This window comes from Mustela nigripes, chromosome 17, assembly GCF_022355385.1.
Source record: "Mustela nigripes isolate SB6536 chromosome 17, MUSNIG.SB6536, whole genome shotgun sequence".
Taxonomy (NCBI): Eukaryota; Metazoa; Chordata; class Mammalia; order Carnivora; family Mustelidae; genus Mustela; species Mustela nigripes.
In genome coordinates, this window is record NC_081573.1 from 2632705 (window position 1) to 2648418 (window position 15714).

At 39.9% G+C, this 15714-nt stretch overlaps 2 protein-coding genes across 2 annotated transcripts in view; one reads left to right on the forward strand and one right to left on the reverse strand.

The window, feature by feature from the left end:
* Window positions 1–4085, forward strand: part of LOC132005482 (zinc finger protein OZF-like) — a 21389-nt gene extending 17304 nt beyond the window's left edge. Inside the window, 1 exon segment of the mRNA XM_059382669.1 lies at window positions 1–4085. This exon segment is cut by the window's left edge and continues 9 nt beyond it. Coding sequence (XP_059238652.1) covers window positions 1–441 — 441 coding nt within the window. The 3' untranslated portion in view covers window positions 442–4085.
* LOC132005470 (zinc finger protein 665-like) overlaps window positions 1–15714 on the reverse strand; it is a 612263-nt gene that overhangs the window by 88230 nt on the left and 508319 nt on the right.

A 15714-nucleotide genomic window follows, 5' to 3' on the forward strand; every position in this document is an offset into this window, starting at 1 on the left:
CATCACAGAATTCATAGTGGAGAGAAACCTTACATATGTAAAGAATGTGGCCAGGCCTTTAACCAGCACTCAAAGCTTACTGAACATCTCAGAATTCATACTGGAGAGAAACCTTACATATGTAAAGAATGTGGTCAGGCCTTTAACCGGCACTCGCACCTGACTCGCCATCACAGAATTCACAGTGGAGAGAAACCTTACCAATGTCAAGAATGTGGTAAGGCCTTTAACCAGCAATCAAAGCTTACTGAACATCACAGAATTCATACTGGAGAGAAACCTTATATATGTAAAGAATGTGGCCAGGCCTTTAACCGGCACTCGCACCTGACTCGGCATCACAGAATTCATAGTGGAGAGAAACCTTACATATGTAAAGAATGTGGTGACACCTTTATCCAGCACTCACACCTGACTAGACATCACAGAATTCATACTTGAAGGAATCCTAACCAAAATAAAGAACGTGTCAAGGCCTTTAGGCAATCCTAAAGTCTGATTTGATCAGAGAATGTATCCTGGAAAAGGTTTTGCAAACATAATTTGGCAAGCCCTTTAATCAGAAGTCAAGCTTTATTGAACATCAGAGAATTCATATTGGAGAAAAAAACTTAGAAATGTAAAGAATGTGGTAAAACTTTTTTAGGATTCCTCAACCCTTACTCAGCATTAGAGTTCATACTGAGGGGAAACATTGCAAAGGTAAAGGAATGTGTCAGGCCTCTGGCTGGAACTCTCAACTCACTAAACATCATAGTTCTCATACAGCATAGAAGCTGTAAAATATAGAGAATTTGCAGTGCCTTTAATTGGAATTCAATTCTTAATATCCGAAAATTGACACTAGATTCAAACCCTACAAACTTAATGAATGAGGAGAGACCTTCATTTTAAATATACACTTTAGCAAACACCCGTGGGTACATAAAAGAAAGTAATTTGGAAGATATAAATATTTAGAAATATATGTAACCGAACATCAGATATCAGTAAATGTCACAGAAGTCAAGTAGAAAGCACTGCAGCAGTCAGTCTGTTCTGACATTACATCAGAATATTCATGATAAGGAGTAATAACCAAGTTAAACTGTTATAAAAATGTCTGTCCTGTTATGCTTCAAAAGATTAAGTGGATAGATTTTTGCATAGTTCTAATTAACTTCAATATTTTTTTTTACATGGGCGCTATCTGATATTTATGTCTAGCAAATATTAGTGTATACTTACCCTCAGTCGCCTCAGAGAATACTCTAATTTTTAGTATGTGTGACATTATGTGACTGATTATTGCTTCATCAGAGATGAGATTGCTCCTTCATTAGGTGGGACTCACACATATCTAATTATCCATGGAAGATGGACAGTATAATATACAATATATGAAGAAAATCTAAATGGACATATTGTTCGTGGTTATGACTTTAATGACAGTTGTCATGGAAAAGGTGTTCGGAACATCATCTTCATTATTAAAACTGAAAGATTTTCTGAATGTTATAAATAAAATATTTTAGCAACTGGTATTAGAGGCAGAAGTGGTGGCAATCCAATAAAATACTGACGTATCCTTACGATAGCAATAGTTAGAAGTAGAGAATATTAGTGATGTGGTTGAAAGGAAGAAATCCTCACAGACATCATAAAGAGGACATGTAACTCTTCCCTGATACGGCATACATCCACATTTGTTGCAAATGATCTCACACCTGAAAATTACTAAAATCACTATTTCCACATCACTATATCAGCACTTGATGCTTTTTAATGCTTCAATTCTGTATTTTGAGTAAGGATTATAGAGGGGATTGAAATGCATAACTTAGTCTATTGTGAACTTAATATTTTTTAATTAATAAAACATAATGATTTTTATCATGTTAACATGGTTATGTAATGAGTGAAGTGTTATCTGACTACCAATGTTAACCTATCTCATTTTATATAAGGTTGTAGATTACTGATTGTATCTATCACCTTTTTGGCAACAGAGTGGAATTATATCTAGTAATCCGTTTTCTCAGTGGCCTTAATGTGTAGCTAATGTGTGATTGTTTCCCCTTAGTTTATCGTATCATTTTCTCCTCCTTGGGACCAGTGGGGTAATAGAATGGATATATTATAGATGGTATATGGGTCTCACTGAATGACTAACTGAAGTACTCTATGACAATGCTACTTAGCATACATTTCGTGTAGGCAGGAGTTTTGCAGGGGACTTTAAGTGACACAAGGCGATCTTACTAGTGCATTCCCTACGTAACAAGCTGCAGAGTCAGAAGTTAATGTACCTTCTCATATGACATTCCCAGTCCACCTTTCTGAGCAACCACTGTCTCCCACGACCTTCCCCTTCCGTGTCCTTCAGAGAAGACTGCCACTTAGCTTACTTAAACCTATTTCAGTTTGAAAGGCTCTCTGGACTTCCCCAGGGACTCTAAAGCACTCTACCTTGGCCCCTAATAAAGGTATGTGCCCCACTTCATATGTGTGGATGTTGTTTTCATGTCTATAAAGTAAACGTACATGTACAATGGTGGGTGGTATGTAGGAGTGATACTGTAGCCCCAGTTAAGAAAGAGAAAGTACAGAGGGTGAAGAACTGGCATGAGTTCTGCATGTGGAGAGAGGACACCGTTCCTGGGTTGCACAACTGACTCCCTGGAATTAGAAAAACAACTTACACCTGTTTATTTTCCTAGTGATCTACAGTTCTCCATTTCTGTTTATCCCCAGTTTTATTTCCACCTACACAGGCATCTCAAACGTTCTTCTTTGCCTGCGTTGTGGTGAGAGTGTCCTCACTGACCTCTTAATTGCCATTAGAGATGAGTACGGCGGATGGGTATCAATTCAGAAATTTAGCCCTGGTTGTGGGATGCGGATGTAAGTGAAAGAGGGTGGTGGCACCCTCTTTCTTTAATAAGACCTTTAATAAGACCTATTAAAAGAAAATGTGATTAACTCCTTTCAACGTGGCTGCCTTTAGTCCCTCGAAAGGCACAGGCATCTCTTGGTGGGGTCATCTGATGAGTACATGTAATGGAATGAAGGAATCTGCCCATGTGGTGGGTTTCTGAGGAGTAGGGAAGTCCTATCTTACCTTCACAATTGAATTGAATTCCTGTGTTAGTGAGGACCAGATGCTGTTGTGTTGACTGTGTTTGCCCAGGCCTAGATCACGGCAGAGGATGGAGGGAAGGGTATTGGATGATGCAGTCATTTGGAGCATAGCTTTAAAATGGCACATGGCAGAGTAGATGTTGGAGATGAAGGCGCCTTCTGCACATTGGAATAGGCAGGATCAGCAAGGCGTGTGCTGTGGTTTGCAAAAGTGCTAGTATCCCAGATGTATAACCCCAACACAGTTTATTTTTTTATTTATTTTTTATTTTTTTTTTAAAGATTTATTTATTTGACAGAGAGAGATTACAAGTAGGCAGAGAGGCAAGCAGAGAGAGAGGAGGAAGCAGGCTCCCCACTGAGCAGAGAGCCTGATGCGGGACTCGATCCCAGGACCCTGAGATCACGACCTGAGCCGAAGGCAGCAGCTTAACCCACTGAGCCACCCAGGCGCCCCCCCAACACAGTTTAGATCCAGTGTAGATGGGTGACCTTAAATGGAAGATGTTATACTACTGTGTGGACCTTCCTCCCTTTCCTGAGTGGATGATAGGTGTCATCCCATGCTCTGGCTCTGTCTGTTGCCATGGATTTCTTGGTATAACAGTCAGTGCAGTGAGCATTTCTGCTTCAGTCTGGTGCAAGTGTTCACTGGCAACGGATAAAGAGATGTGGTGTGTATATCTAGAACAGAATATTACTCAGCGTTAAAATGGAATGAAATCTTGCCATTTGCAATGACATGGATGGAGCTAGAGTATTATGCTAACCGGAAGAAGTCAGAGAAGGACAAATACTGGGTGATTTCACTCATATGTGGAATGTAAGAAACAAACAAGCAAAGGAGAAAGAAAAGGAGACGGGCAAATCGAGAAATAGACTCTTAATTTACAGAGAAGAAATGGATGGTTACCAGAGTGGAGATGAATGGGGGGATGAGCTAAATGAGTGCTGGGAATGAAGAGGGGCATTTGTTGTATTGAGCACGGGTGTTGTACGGAATTGTTCAGTCACACATATGACAGTGCATGTTAACTCACTGGAATTTAAATAAAACTTTTCAAAAAATATTTTGGTTTTTACAGCTTTACAAAATTTTGTCCCTTAAGTTCACTGACTTGCTGCAGTTGCACAAAATACACCTTTGTAAACAAATTGCACCGTTTATCTTTCTCCCTGATTCCTCTGGAATTCAGAGTCTCAGTAACTGCTTTTATATTTTAATGCCTGCCTGTACATTTGTTTAACTTCAATCAGAATCTGTTCTCATGATGACAAGACACAAATAGAAACACTGGTTATATGACCAAGGCTTGCACTGGAACGTCATAGCTGAGAAAGAACTGCATAGACTCAGCTATGACGAGACAGAAGTAGGGGACTAAGACTGACTTTATGGGGCAAATAGGGCCCCCTTGGGAAATACCAGGCTGCTTTAACATATGAGCAAGGATAATTACTTCCAGCAGGTGCAGGATACTTAGGATATTTAGGGGACTTCACGAAGAAAGGAAGTCACTGAAATCTGTAGTTACTATTCATAAGGTCTGGTGGCAAGTATATGGTGTGGACTCTGACCTGGAGATGCTATTAAAAGTTCAGAGGCTCCTGGGTGGCTCAGTTGGTTAAGCGACTGCCTTCGGCTCAGGTCATGATCCTGGAGTCCCAGGATTGAGTCCCACATCGGGCTCCCTGCTCAGCGGAGAGTCTGCTTCTCCTTCTGACCTCTCCCCTCTCATGCTCCCTCTCTTTCACTCTTTTTCTCTCTCTCAAATAAATAAATAAATAAATAAATAAAATCTTCTTTTAAAAAGTTCAATTTAGATATTCCTCATGAAATGTTCCTGCAAACCTGTTTTTAAAGTGTCTGTAGCTCAACCTCCGTCTACCTGCAGTTACGTAAATAATCAAGCCAAGTGTTTTTTTCTTAGACTATTTTGTAATCAAGTTAGATTATTTATTTATTTGAGAGCGAGAGAAGAGTGAGCAAGAGAGAACAAGAGTTAGTCGGGGAGGGGAGGGAGAAGCAAGCTCCCCACTGAGCTGGGAGCTAACTCAGGGCTGGATCCTGGTGTCCTGGGATCATGACCTGATCCAAAGGCAGATGCTTACCCGACTAAGCCACCAAGGCGCCCCTGATTTGTGTTTTTAAAGCAGCAAGAATGATTAATTCGATGGTGTGAAATTGGAAATGTCAAGGGCTTTCTTTAGCGACCCAGTAATGTCTACACTTTCATTTATTGTGGCTTGTTTCCACTAGATGTGCTTTGTTTATGTCTAATATTTTATTGATGTGAAAATCAAATTGTGTGGTAAAAATCTCTCTGGATTTATGCAGATTTGGAATTGCTGTGTTACATAGAATTCCGCCTTTCATTGCCTTATTATTAGGGTAAGATGAATTTGAACGATTGTGTTGTCGTAAACTCGTCACAAATAATAGAAGTGGTGTAATTTTGTGGCCTAAGATGAAACTGGAAAAAACAGAGAAGAAAACTCATAGACTCAAGAGGCCATGTTAGCAGATGTCCTTGCGTACTTCTGGTGCCCCTTCACCTTGTAACCTAGAGGTGTACTTGATCTGAAAACACTTTGAATCAGAAAAATATCTTTCTTCTTTATCTGAGAGGTTTAATGAGGTGTATCCCATAATTACACTGTAGAGTAGTGCTGGTTAGTCACTTGTAAGCTAGTGGGGTCACATTCCTATGTCTTGAGCCTAGGCTACATGTCCCTTGTCTGCAACAGCTGTGCCTGGGGACATAGGACCTGTGGTGTGCTTTCTCTCATCCGAACTAAAAAGATCAATGCCGACTTCATGAGACCAACTTTGTGTCGATTTTGTCAGGGAGCTTGAATTTCTGTCCCTTTTAAGGTCCTTCTAGCTGGACTAAGAATCCAATGAGATAGATTGTCACGAAAGAGCAACTTAAATTTTCTGTGTGTAAGAAGCTTTCACAGGGTTGGAGATCCCAAAGGCAGTCAGGCAAAAGGAGGCATTTATGTCTTCCTGACTGAGGAGGAAGAGGAGGACTGGGGATTTTCTAGTAGAAGAATTCACTTCACCAGGCAATGAGAAGAGTAGATGTTTGGTAATTAGATGTTTGCCACATCACAGGTGGGTCACTCAGATAAAATTTGTCACTTCTAATCACCCATATTCTGTGAAAGACCCCCAAGTTAGATCCTTCTACAAAGTTAAGGGAGGGTAAAAATGTACTCTTAAGTCAGGGTATCAGTTACTGTTAGCCCAAAGAATGTCCATGCTTAAGTGTCCATCTTGGGGGCAGCCTACCCTTGGTCCCTACAGAACATTGCTTTAAACATCACTATATACATCTGTGTTTGTAGACCTGCACAAACTCAGATAACATTGTTTAAAACCTCATTTCTTCCATTTACTGGACATTTGGCCAAACACTCTCATGAAAGAGAAAAAATACGTTTGGTCTCATAAATTACTTTGTTGTTCTCTTTTTTTGTTTGTTTGCATTAACCTATAATACTCTCTGGTTTCTAGTAAATGTGTAAAAAGGATTGTCGTTGCCATTCCTTGTGTTCTGGTAGCATGTATAATTGCCATAAAAACATTCTGTGCCAAGTCACCAAATAACATTTGGGGAAACCATTTGCTAGCATTCTACAATGTTCTGTCTTCTCTGTTGAGGATAATACTGGGTTGAAAATTACAGAATTCAACAAAACTCATATTTCTATTTTTTAAAATAAATGAGTCTTGTTATATCTAAGTGATACCTGTTCACCTTTTTGGAGCCAAGAGAGAGCCCTGGGATGTGAAAAGAAAAGAGCCTTACCTCCAGGTAGGTGCCAATGAGTAAAGCAGATGACATAGGTGAGATGTAATGGTCCAGGAGGAGACCACACCTGAAGATGTGATATGGGGAGTGCTACTTGAAATAATTATCTTAAATGTTTGTGGTATAATTTACATTTAAATGTTTATTTTATGTAGCAGTGATACTCAGCATATTTTACAACAGTTGTGGTCTGTTTTTATATGTTTGTTCATGATGTTGCTTCTGAAGGATGAATTACAGCCTTGGCATTCTTTGTAAAAGTGGGAATATCTCTCAAATTCTCTAATGTCCTTTCAAAGCTCATCCATAAAATTTTTAGTAGAACATTTTATGATTAAGTGTAATGAATTTTCTGAGCATAATTTGTGGCACATAACACATACTAATGCTTCAAATGTTTTCTTTTCTTGAGTGCCCGGACTCAGTTTAAAACTACTATCATACCGAGAATCCTTTTATAATAACATACCTGTTTTATTCAGAATTCTTGCAGTTAACATTTCTCTTATTGCTTGCATTCAATAAAAAAGCTTCATAGTTCAAAGCTTGATAGTTTTACAGCATTACTGAATTGTACTTTTTAAAATCTGTGTTTTATAGTTTTGGATAACAGTTTTCAGCTCGAGTTCAAAGACAGCATAGGGTTTAAATGAAATAAGAATCAGCATGCTAAATGCCAATAAACTTCTGTATGTATTTGTCTGTATAAATACTATCTGTGCATTGTTGGTTCATGACTTACCTTGTTTGTTTCTTTTCTTGGTTAGTTGTCAGTGGTTGTATCATACTGTATGTTTATCCTGGGTAAGTTGTTATATGGAATTAATGTCCTTATCTATTTGTGGAATCATATTCTCTTTTTGAGAGAAGCACCTTTTTGAACTAAAGACCATTTTTAGAAATTTATATCTCTTTCCCTTTTAGGTGTCATTATTTATTCTTAACTGTGGTAAAAATATATGCCATGAAGTTTACCATTTGAATCACTTTTAGCTAAAGTGTTTAGTGTATTGACATTATTGGAATACCAATTTCTAGATTTTTCTCATCCTGCAAAACTAGAAGTTAATACCTGTTAAGTACCCACTTCCATACTTGTGTCTACGACCCTGGCACCCTCTCTTTCTCTCCTTCTCTCTTTCCTTCCTTCCTTATTTGTAAGGTTTACGGCATTAGGTTTGGTCACTTAAACGAAATCATAGGTCTATTTCTGTGACTCCTTTATTTCGCGTAACATAACATCATCACATTTTAACCATGTTATATAAAGAGACAAGATGCGTCTCTTTTTTTTCAAGGCTGACTATTATTCTAGTGAATGCATATGCCACATTTTCTTATCCATTCACAAATATTTCTGTTGCTTTCATTTATTACTGGCTTTTCTGAATACTGCTGCTATGAATCTCCCTGTGCGGATATCTCTTATAGATCCCACTTCGATTTGTTTTGGTTATAAATTGTCAGGTGGGGTGGCTGGATCGTATGGTAATATGATTTACAACTCTTTGAGGAACTCCATTCTGTTTTCCATAGTGATTGCTTCATACACATTTCCTCTAGCAGTGGGTAAGGGTTCCAGTCTCTCCTCATCCTTCCCAGCACGTGTAAGTTTTTCCTGTTTAATAGTGGGGTCTGAGCGGGTGAGAGGTGATGACTCACTGTTCGAGTTGTATTTTTCTCATGAATGGCGAGGTTGAGCATCTTTCCTATGTCTTGTCCATTTGTATATCTTCCTTGGATTGTGCCCACTGAAAACTTTGTCCAGTTCTTAATCATGCTATTGCTGTTTGGTTGTCACTGTAAAAGTTCTTTCTCGGGGGGCACCTGGGTCACTCAGTGTGTTGGGCCTCTGCCTTTGGCTTAGGTCATGATCTCGGGGTCCTGGGATTGAGCCCCACATTGGGCTCTCTGCTCAGCAGGGAGCCTGCTTCCCCCCCTCTCTCTGCCTGCCTCTCTGCCTACTTGTGATCTCTGTCTGTGTCAAATAAATAAATAAATCTTAAAAAACAAAAACAAAGACTTTCTCTGTTCTAGATGTTAAATCCTGCTTTAGAGGCTCTCCAAAAGAATTCCTTGCATTTTTCAGGTTGCTTTTTCACTTCACTGACTGCTTCCTTAGATTACTTTTTCTGGGGGTGACTGACTGAGGCTCAGGTCATGACCTCTAAGGGTACTTAGACTGAGCCCTGCATCCTGCTATGCACTCAGCAGGGAATCTGCTTCTCCCTCTTCCTCTGCCCCTTCCCCTGCTCGTGCGCTCCCTCCCTCCTCTCTTTCCCTTTCAAGTAAATAAATAAAATCTTGGGAAAAAAAAGCCTGACTTTTTTGATTTCAGTTTGTTTGAATATATTGTTTCATTTCATTACTCTCGAGATATTTACTGGTTATTTTCTTTAATTTCATTTTGATCCATTGATTGTTCAAGAGCACATTGTTTAATTTCCAAATATTTGTGGCATTTCCATTTTCCCATCTGCTATTCATTCTTTGTTTTAGTTTATGGTGGTCAGAAGTGATACTTAAAATATTAATCTTAAATTTCTTAAGACTTGTTTTGTAGGGCGCCTGGGTGGCTTAGTCATTAAGCATCTGCCTTGGTTCCAGTTGTGATCCCAGGGTCCTGGGATCGACCCTCACATGGGGCTCCCTGCTCCATGGGAGGGCTGCTTTTCCCTCTCCCCACTCCCTCTGCTTGTGTTCCCTCTCACACTACATCTCTCTCTCTCTGTCAAATAAATAAATAAATTTTTTTTTTTTTTTAAAGGCTTGTTTTGTAGGCAGTGTGTCTATACTAGAGAGCAGTCTGTGTGTGATTAAGAGGATTGTGTCTTCTTTCGCATGGTAGAATGGTCTGTGTATGTCCATCACATCATCTTGTTTAGGTGCTCTCCTTCTTGGACTTAACTGTGGTCTTTCTATCCAGATAAACCAAGATACTAGCCCTTTGCTGCTATAATGGTGCTCTTGACTTCTTGCTTCAGTTTTGCCTTCTGTGCTTCCCATATGTGGGGACTCTGTTGTTAGGTGCATACATAACTGTTACAGTATCTGGGTAATTTCCTTTCTGTATGTATATATAATGTTTTTCTGTTCTGAAACTCATGAACTTAGTATGTATTTGTATGATATTAACACAGCCACTGATGCCCTCTTTTGGTTTCCGTTTTCATGAAAAGTCCTTTTACTGCTTTTACTTGCACCTTACGTGTGTCCTTAGATTTAATGTGACTACAGTCTTATAGATGGGAGGTTGTTGCGTCTTGTGTTTTACTCAGTCAGCCAGTTCGTGCCTTTTATTTTATTTTATTTATTTTTAAAGATTTTATTTATTTATTTGACAGCGAGAGAGTTCACAAGTAGGCAGAGAGGCAGGCAGAGAGAGAGGGGGAAGCAGGCTCCCTGCCTGCCCCAGGACACTGAGCTGAAGGCAGAGGCTTTAACCCACTGAGCATCAAGCGCCCCCAGTTCATGCCTTTTAATGCGGAGGCGGGGGCGGGGGGGGTTTAATCTATTTACCAGCAAATTACTAAAGGGAAGTACCACTGCTACTGTTGTGTCATAGTTTTCTGTACTTCTTGTGGCTGTTTTACCCTTTCCCTCTCAGTATGCTTCATTATATTCGTTTGATTTTGTAGTGACATGCTTTGATATGATTCTCATTTCCTTTTTATGTCTTATGTAGTTGTGTGCCTCCCCCTGCCGCTCCCCTACCATCTGGATTACTTAAAACCTCTCAAAGCTTTTAACAAACTATTTAAATCTAATATTGTCAAGAGCATACAAAACTCGGGGCCCCTGGGTGGCTCAGCGGGTTAAGCCGCTGCCTTTGGCTCAGGTCATGGACTTGGAGTCCTGGGATCAAGCCCCACGTCGGGCTCTCTGCTCAGCAGGGAGCCTGCTTCCTCCTCTCTCTCTGCCTGCCTCTCTGCCTGCTTGTGATCTCTCTCAATAAATCTCTCTCAAATAAATAAATAAAATCTTTAAAAAAAAAAAAAGAGCATGCAAAACTCTACTACTTACCATGTCTATCCCTGTACCCGCTGTAGGTCACTGATGACTCTGTATTTAATAATTCTGTCTTTCCTGTTGTATACTGTATACTTCAGATATATCCTTTTTATTCTTCTATTTTTATGTTTTTTCTTTTTTTTTTAAGAGAGACAGTACACATATGAGTGGGGGGAGAGGCAGAAGGCAAGGGAGAGAAAGAATCTTAAGTTGGCTCCATGCCCAGCTCAGAGCCCAGTTGCAGGGCTTGATCTCACAACCCTGAGATCTTGACCTGAGCCAGAATCAACCAAGCACCCCTGTGTTTTTATTACTTTTTTTTTTTTTTTTAAAGATTTATTTATTTATTTGACAGAGAGAGATTACAAGTAGGCAGAGAGGCAGGCAGAGAGAGAGAGGAGGAAGCAGGCTCCCTGCTGAGCAGAGAGCCCGATGCGGGACTCGATCCCAGGACCCTGAGATCATGACCCGAGCCGAAGGCAGCAGCTTAACCCACTGAGCCACCCAGGCGCCCCTGTGTTTTTATTCTTTAAAATAATTCAGTTCAGTGAGAAAATAGCAGTCTGTGCTACCTCATTACAATAGTCTAGGTTTCTCTATTTGCGTAAACATTTACATTTACCAGAGAACTTTATATTTTCATGTGATTTTAGTTAGTATTTAGGATCTTTGTATTTTATCCAGGAAGACTTGCTTTAGTGTTGGTTGTAGGACAGGTCTAATGGTACACTTTTAGGGGATATGACTAGGGTATATCTTCATTTCTCCATTTTTTTTTTAAAGATTTTATTTATTAATTTGACAGAGAGAAATTACAAGTAGATGGAGAGGCAGGCAGAGAGAGAGAGATAGGGAAGCAGGCTCCCTGCTGAGCAGAGAGCCCGATGTGGGACTCGATCCCAGGACCCTGAGATCATGACCTGAGCCGAAGGCAGAGGCTTAACCCACTGAGCCACCCAGGCGCCCCTCATTTCTCCATTTTTGAAGGACATTTATGCCAGATACAATGTTTTTGGTTGATAGTTTTTTTTCTTTCAGTACTGAAGGTATTATCCCTTCCATTTCTTTTTGTACGTTCTGCTGAAAAGCTATTAATATTCTTTGAGGAGCTCTGTTACACTGGAGGAATTAGTTTTGTCATGCTGTTTCAGAGCTTTCTGTTCACTTGTGATTTTTGATAAATTAATTATAATGTGTCAGTGTCTTCACGTCTTTACATCTAGCCTACTTAGAATTCAGCGAGCTGCTTGAACATGTCTCTTTTTCCCCACAATTGTGGAAGTATAAGCCGGTTGTTCTTCATGTAAGCTCTCTGGCCTTTTTGACTATCCTCTCCTTGGTTGGGGGGTTCCCTTAATGTATATATTGGTCTATTTACTGGTGTCCATAAGTCCCTTAGACCCTGTCCTTTACCACAAGTTTTTTGCTCTCCTCAGTGGATAATTGAAAACGAGGGAACTTTAAGTTGTCCAAGTCTTTCTTCTACTTAATCAAGTCAGTTGCTGACCCCTTCGGTGTTCTTCGAAATTTAGTTTGTACTTCCCAGCTCCTAATTTCTGTTTAGTGGTTTTTAAAAACTTCCTGTCTCTTTGGCTTTTGATTTCGGTCATGCATCCTTCACTGGCTGTCAGTTTCCTGGTTTCTACTCTTCCTTCAAGATCACCTTCAGGCTAGTTTAAATCCTTTGTTGGGTAATTTATCGTTCTTTATTCATTTAGGGCCAGGTGTTGGAGCTCTCTTCTGTTCCTTTAATTGGAACATGTTTTTCTGCTCCTTTGTATGCCTTGTGATCTTTTCCTGATGTTTGGAAATTTAAAAAATGAGCCCTGAACCCAGGATTTATGCATTTGTTTTGTAATGGAGAGCATAGTAACAGCCATCTGTGCCCTAACTGTGGGGCCTGTCAAACATATTCTGGGGACGGGTAATGTCTGAGTTTTTGTATTTTCCAATTAAGTGATTGGTGGTTGTTTCATGTTAATTGCACGTGGTGATCTTCAGCTTGGCAGTTTCTGGGTTTTGTACATGTATGTACCTGTTCTGTGAGTCATCCCCACAACGCATCAAATGGGTGTCTTCCATTGTTGCCATTCCCTCAGCCTTCCATGTCTCGCATGAAAGAAACAAGTCCTCCAGGCCTCTGCAAAGAAGCCAGATTACTGCCCACAGAGTTCACTCTCGTCTTTCTATCCTGAGCAGAGTGGAGAGTGTTCTCATGGTCTTGTCATGGAGTGCCAGGTAGGGTGAACAGCTAGCGTGGGAAATATAACGAACCTGCCTTCTCTCTTCCAACTAGCCCTTCTTCACGTGTGCTTGTCTGAGGGTGCTGTGTTCTCCCAGCTGACTTCTGGAGCACTCAGAAAGGCAGTTTGTTTAGTCTGTGTCTTCATGAAAGAGCAAAGTCCTGGTCCTTCCTAGTTCTCCATCTTCCTCATGTCCTCTGACGAATATTAACTTTATACATAAGCATTTTAAGTATACACTTGCAAGTGTACTGTGTGGGATAAATTACTTGGTGTTTTTCAGTTATGTCTTCTCATGACACCTGGGATTTTTTACAAAAACAGTCAAAGAAAATGTATTCCATAACATGCTACTGGGAAGACGATGAAAACTGTGGCTTTGAGATCACAGTTAATGAAAGACTGAGAAGGTGACAGAAGGAAGTGAGGGGCAGAAACAGTGATATAATGGAGATAACTAATGGGGATAGTTACCCTTAATTGAATCCTTGCTGCTAGAAGAAACAGAGAATAGGAAACATTTTGGGGAAAATCCCACTTTTAAGACAATTATGTTTGCAGAATACTGTGTTTGAATACAAAACCTCAACTCCTTTTTTCATACATATGTATTCTCTGAAAACAAAGCCAAAAAGTCTGGAAAAACACCTGTTGCATGCTGAAAGTAATGATTTGAAACATTTCAATTACAGGTATTAATTATTCAAAGGGTCTTATAAATTAGAAATTTGAAGATTAAAAGTCTAAATATAATGAATTTCAGAATTCCTTTTCTGAGGGTTCATGATTCTTCTACCAACAAATAGGCTGTCCTGTTCCAGAGTCCCTAATTTTGATACATATTGGAGTGTCTTTATCCAACCATCACTGTTCAATAGTTATAATACATAATTTGGAGCAACATTTGATGTGTGATGAACTTGGATGGCCTTTTGTGAGGACTTGATCTTCAATAATTACCGAGGTGTTTATAATAGAGAGAGAATTTATGAATGGTAAATCTGGAAATAAACATTAACAAGGGTAAATCCTAATAAACTTTAAAGAAATTCCAGTTACGAGTATAATAGAAATACATATTGGAAAGTTTTTTTTTATCAAGCTTTAACCTTCTTATATGTCATTGTATCCTTCCTGAAGACATGATTTTCCAATATAATAAATGTGTCAAAGCTTTAAAGCAGTCTTCAAACTCAGACCTCATACTGAGAAGAAACCTTACATATGTAAGGAATATGGCATAGCCTTTACCTAGCATTGAAGCGTTCCTGGACATCAGAGAATACATTCTGGGACGAAATCTTACAAATGTAAGCAATTTGGTGAAACCTTTAAGCATTGCTTAAAACTTCTTTGACATCAGAATGTACATATGTAGGAGAAACCCTGTGCCTTCTTTGTTCCAGAATCAGCTGTACTTATGAATGCAGTGGGATGACCTAGCAAGTATTCCCTTTTCCCAGTAACATTAAGCCTCAAGTGATCTGAGATTATCTTTCCCAAATTTGTATATTACATATTTTCCTCCTTTTTGTAACTACTGGGACATTTTGATGGCTATAATGCAGATGACATAGAAGTATTATCAAGAGGGGCGCCTAGGTGGCAGTCAGTTAAGCCGCCAACTCTCTGTTTCAGCTCAGGTCCTGATCTCAGGTTCATGAGAACTAGCCCTGTGTCAGGCTCTGCACTGAGCATTGAGTTTGAGATTCTCTCTCCCTCTCCCCCTTCTGCTTGTGCTCTCTCTCAAATAAATAATAAAATGAATCATTAAAAAATTAAAAGTATAATTAAGTATGTAGCTATCTGGGGCACCTGAGTGGCTTAGTCATTAAGCATCTGCCTTCAACTCAGGTCATGATCCCAGGGTCCTGGGATCAAGCCCCACATGGGGCTACCTGCTCTGTGGGAGGCCTGCTTTCCCCCTCCCACTCCCCCTGCTTGTGTTCCTTCTCTCGCTGTGTCTCTCTCCGTCAAATAAATAAATAAAATCTTAAAAAAAAAAAATGTAACTATCTCACTTGGTGTTGCTGCCTTGGGCTCTGAGTCCTGCAGGGGGCTCGAACTGATACCAGCTCCTCCTGGTAGCAGGTATAATCGATTACAGCCCCCAGAGTTACAAGCCAGTGTAAGTTCTGAAACGACAACCCCAGCAGCCCTTGTAAACAACACTGTCCACCCTCAGGACACACTCCCTTGTCCATTCTGTAGAGCAGATCCTACAGAGATGATCAGATGCCATATACTTGGGTTTGAATTGTGCATTCTGGAGTTGCCAGGAAGTGCAGGGAGCTCCAACCATGGGCCCTAATAAAGGCATCTGCCCCAGTTCCTGCTGCTTTCTCTCCTTGCACTCCTCCTTGACTCCGTCATGTACTTTTCAAGGCATATAGTGTGCATCCTTTAGGATCTATGAGCGATGAACTTGGCTTATTCCATTTTCTTTGGTGTCCTTTTATTGAAACTTGGCTACCCACTCAAGGCCCAGGGACTGTATTTTACAAATGCTAATATAACTAAGT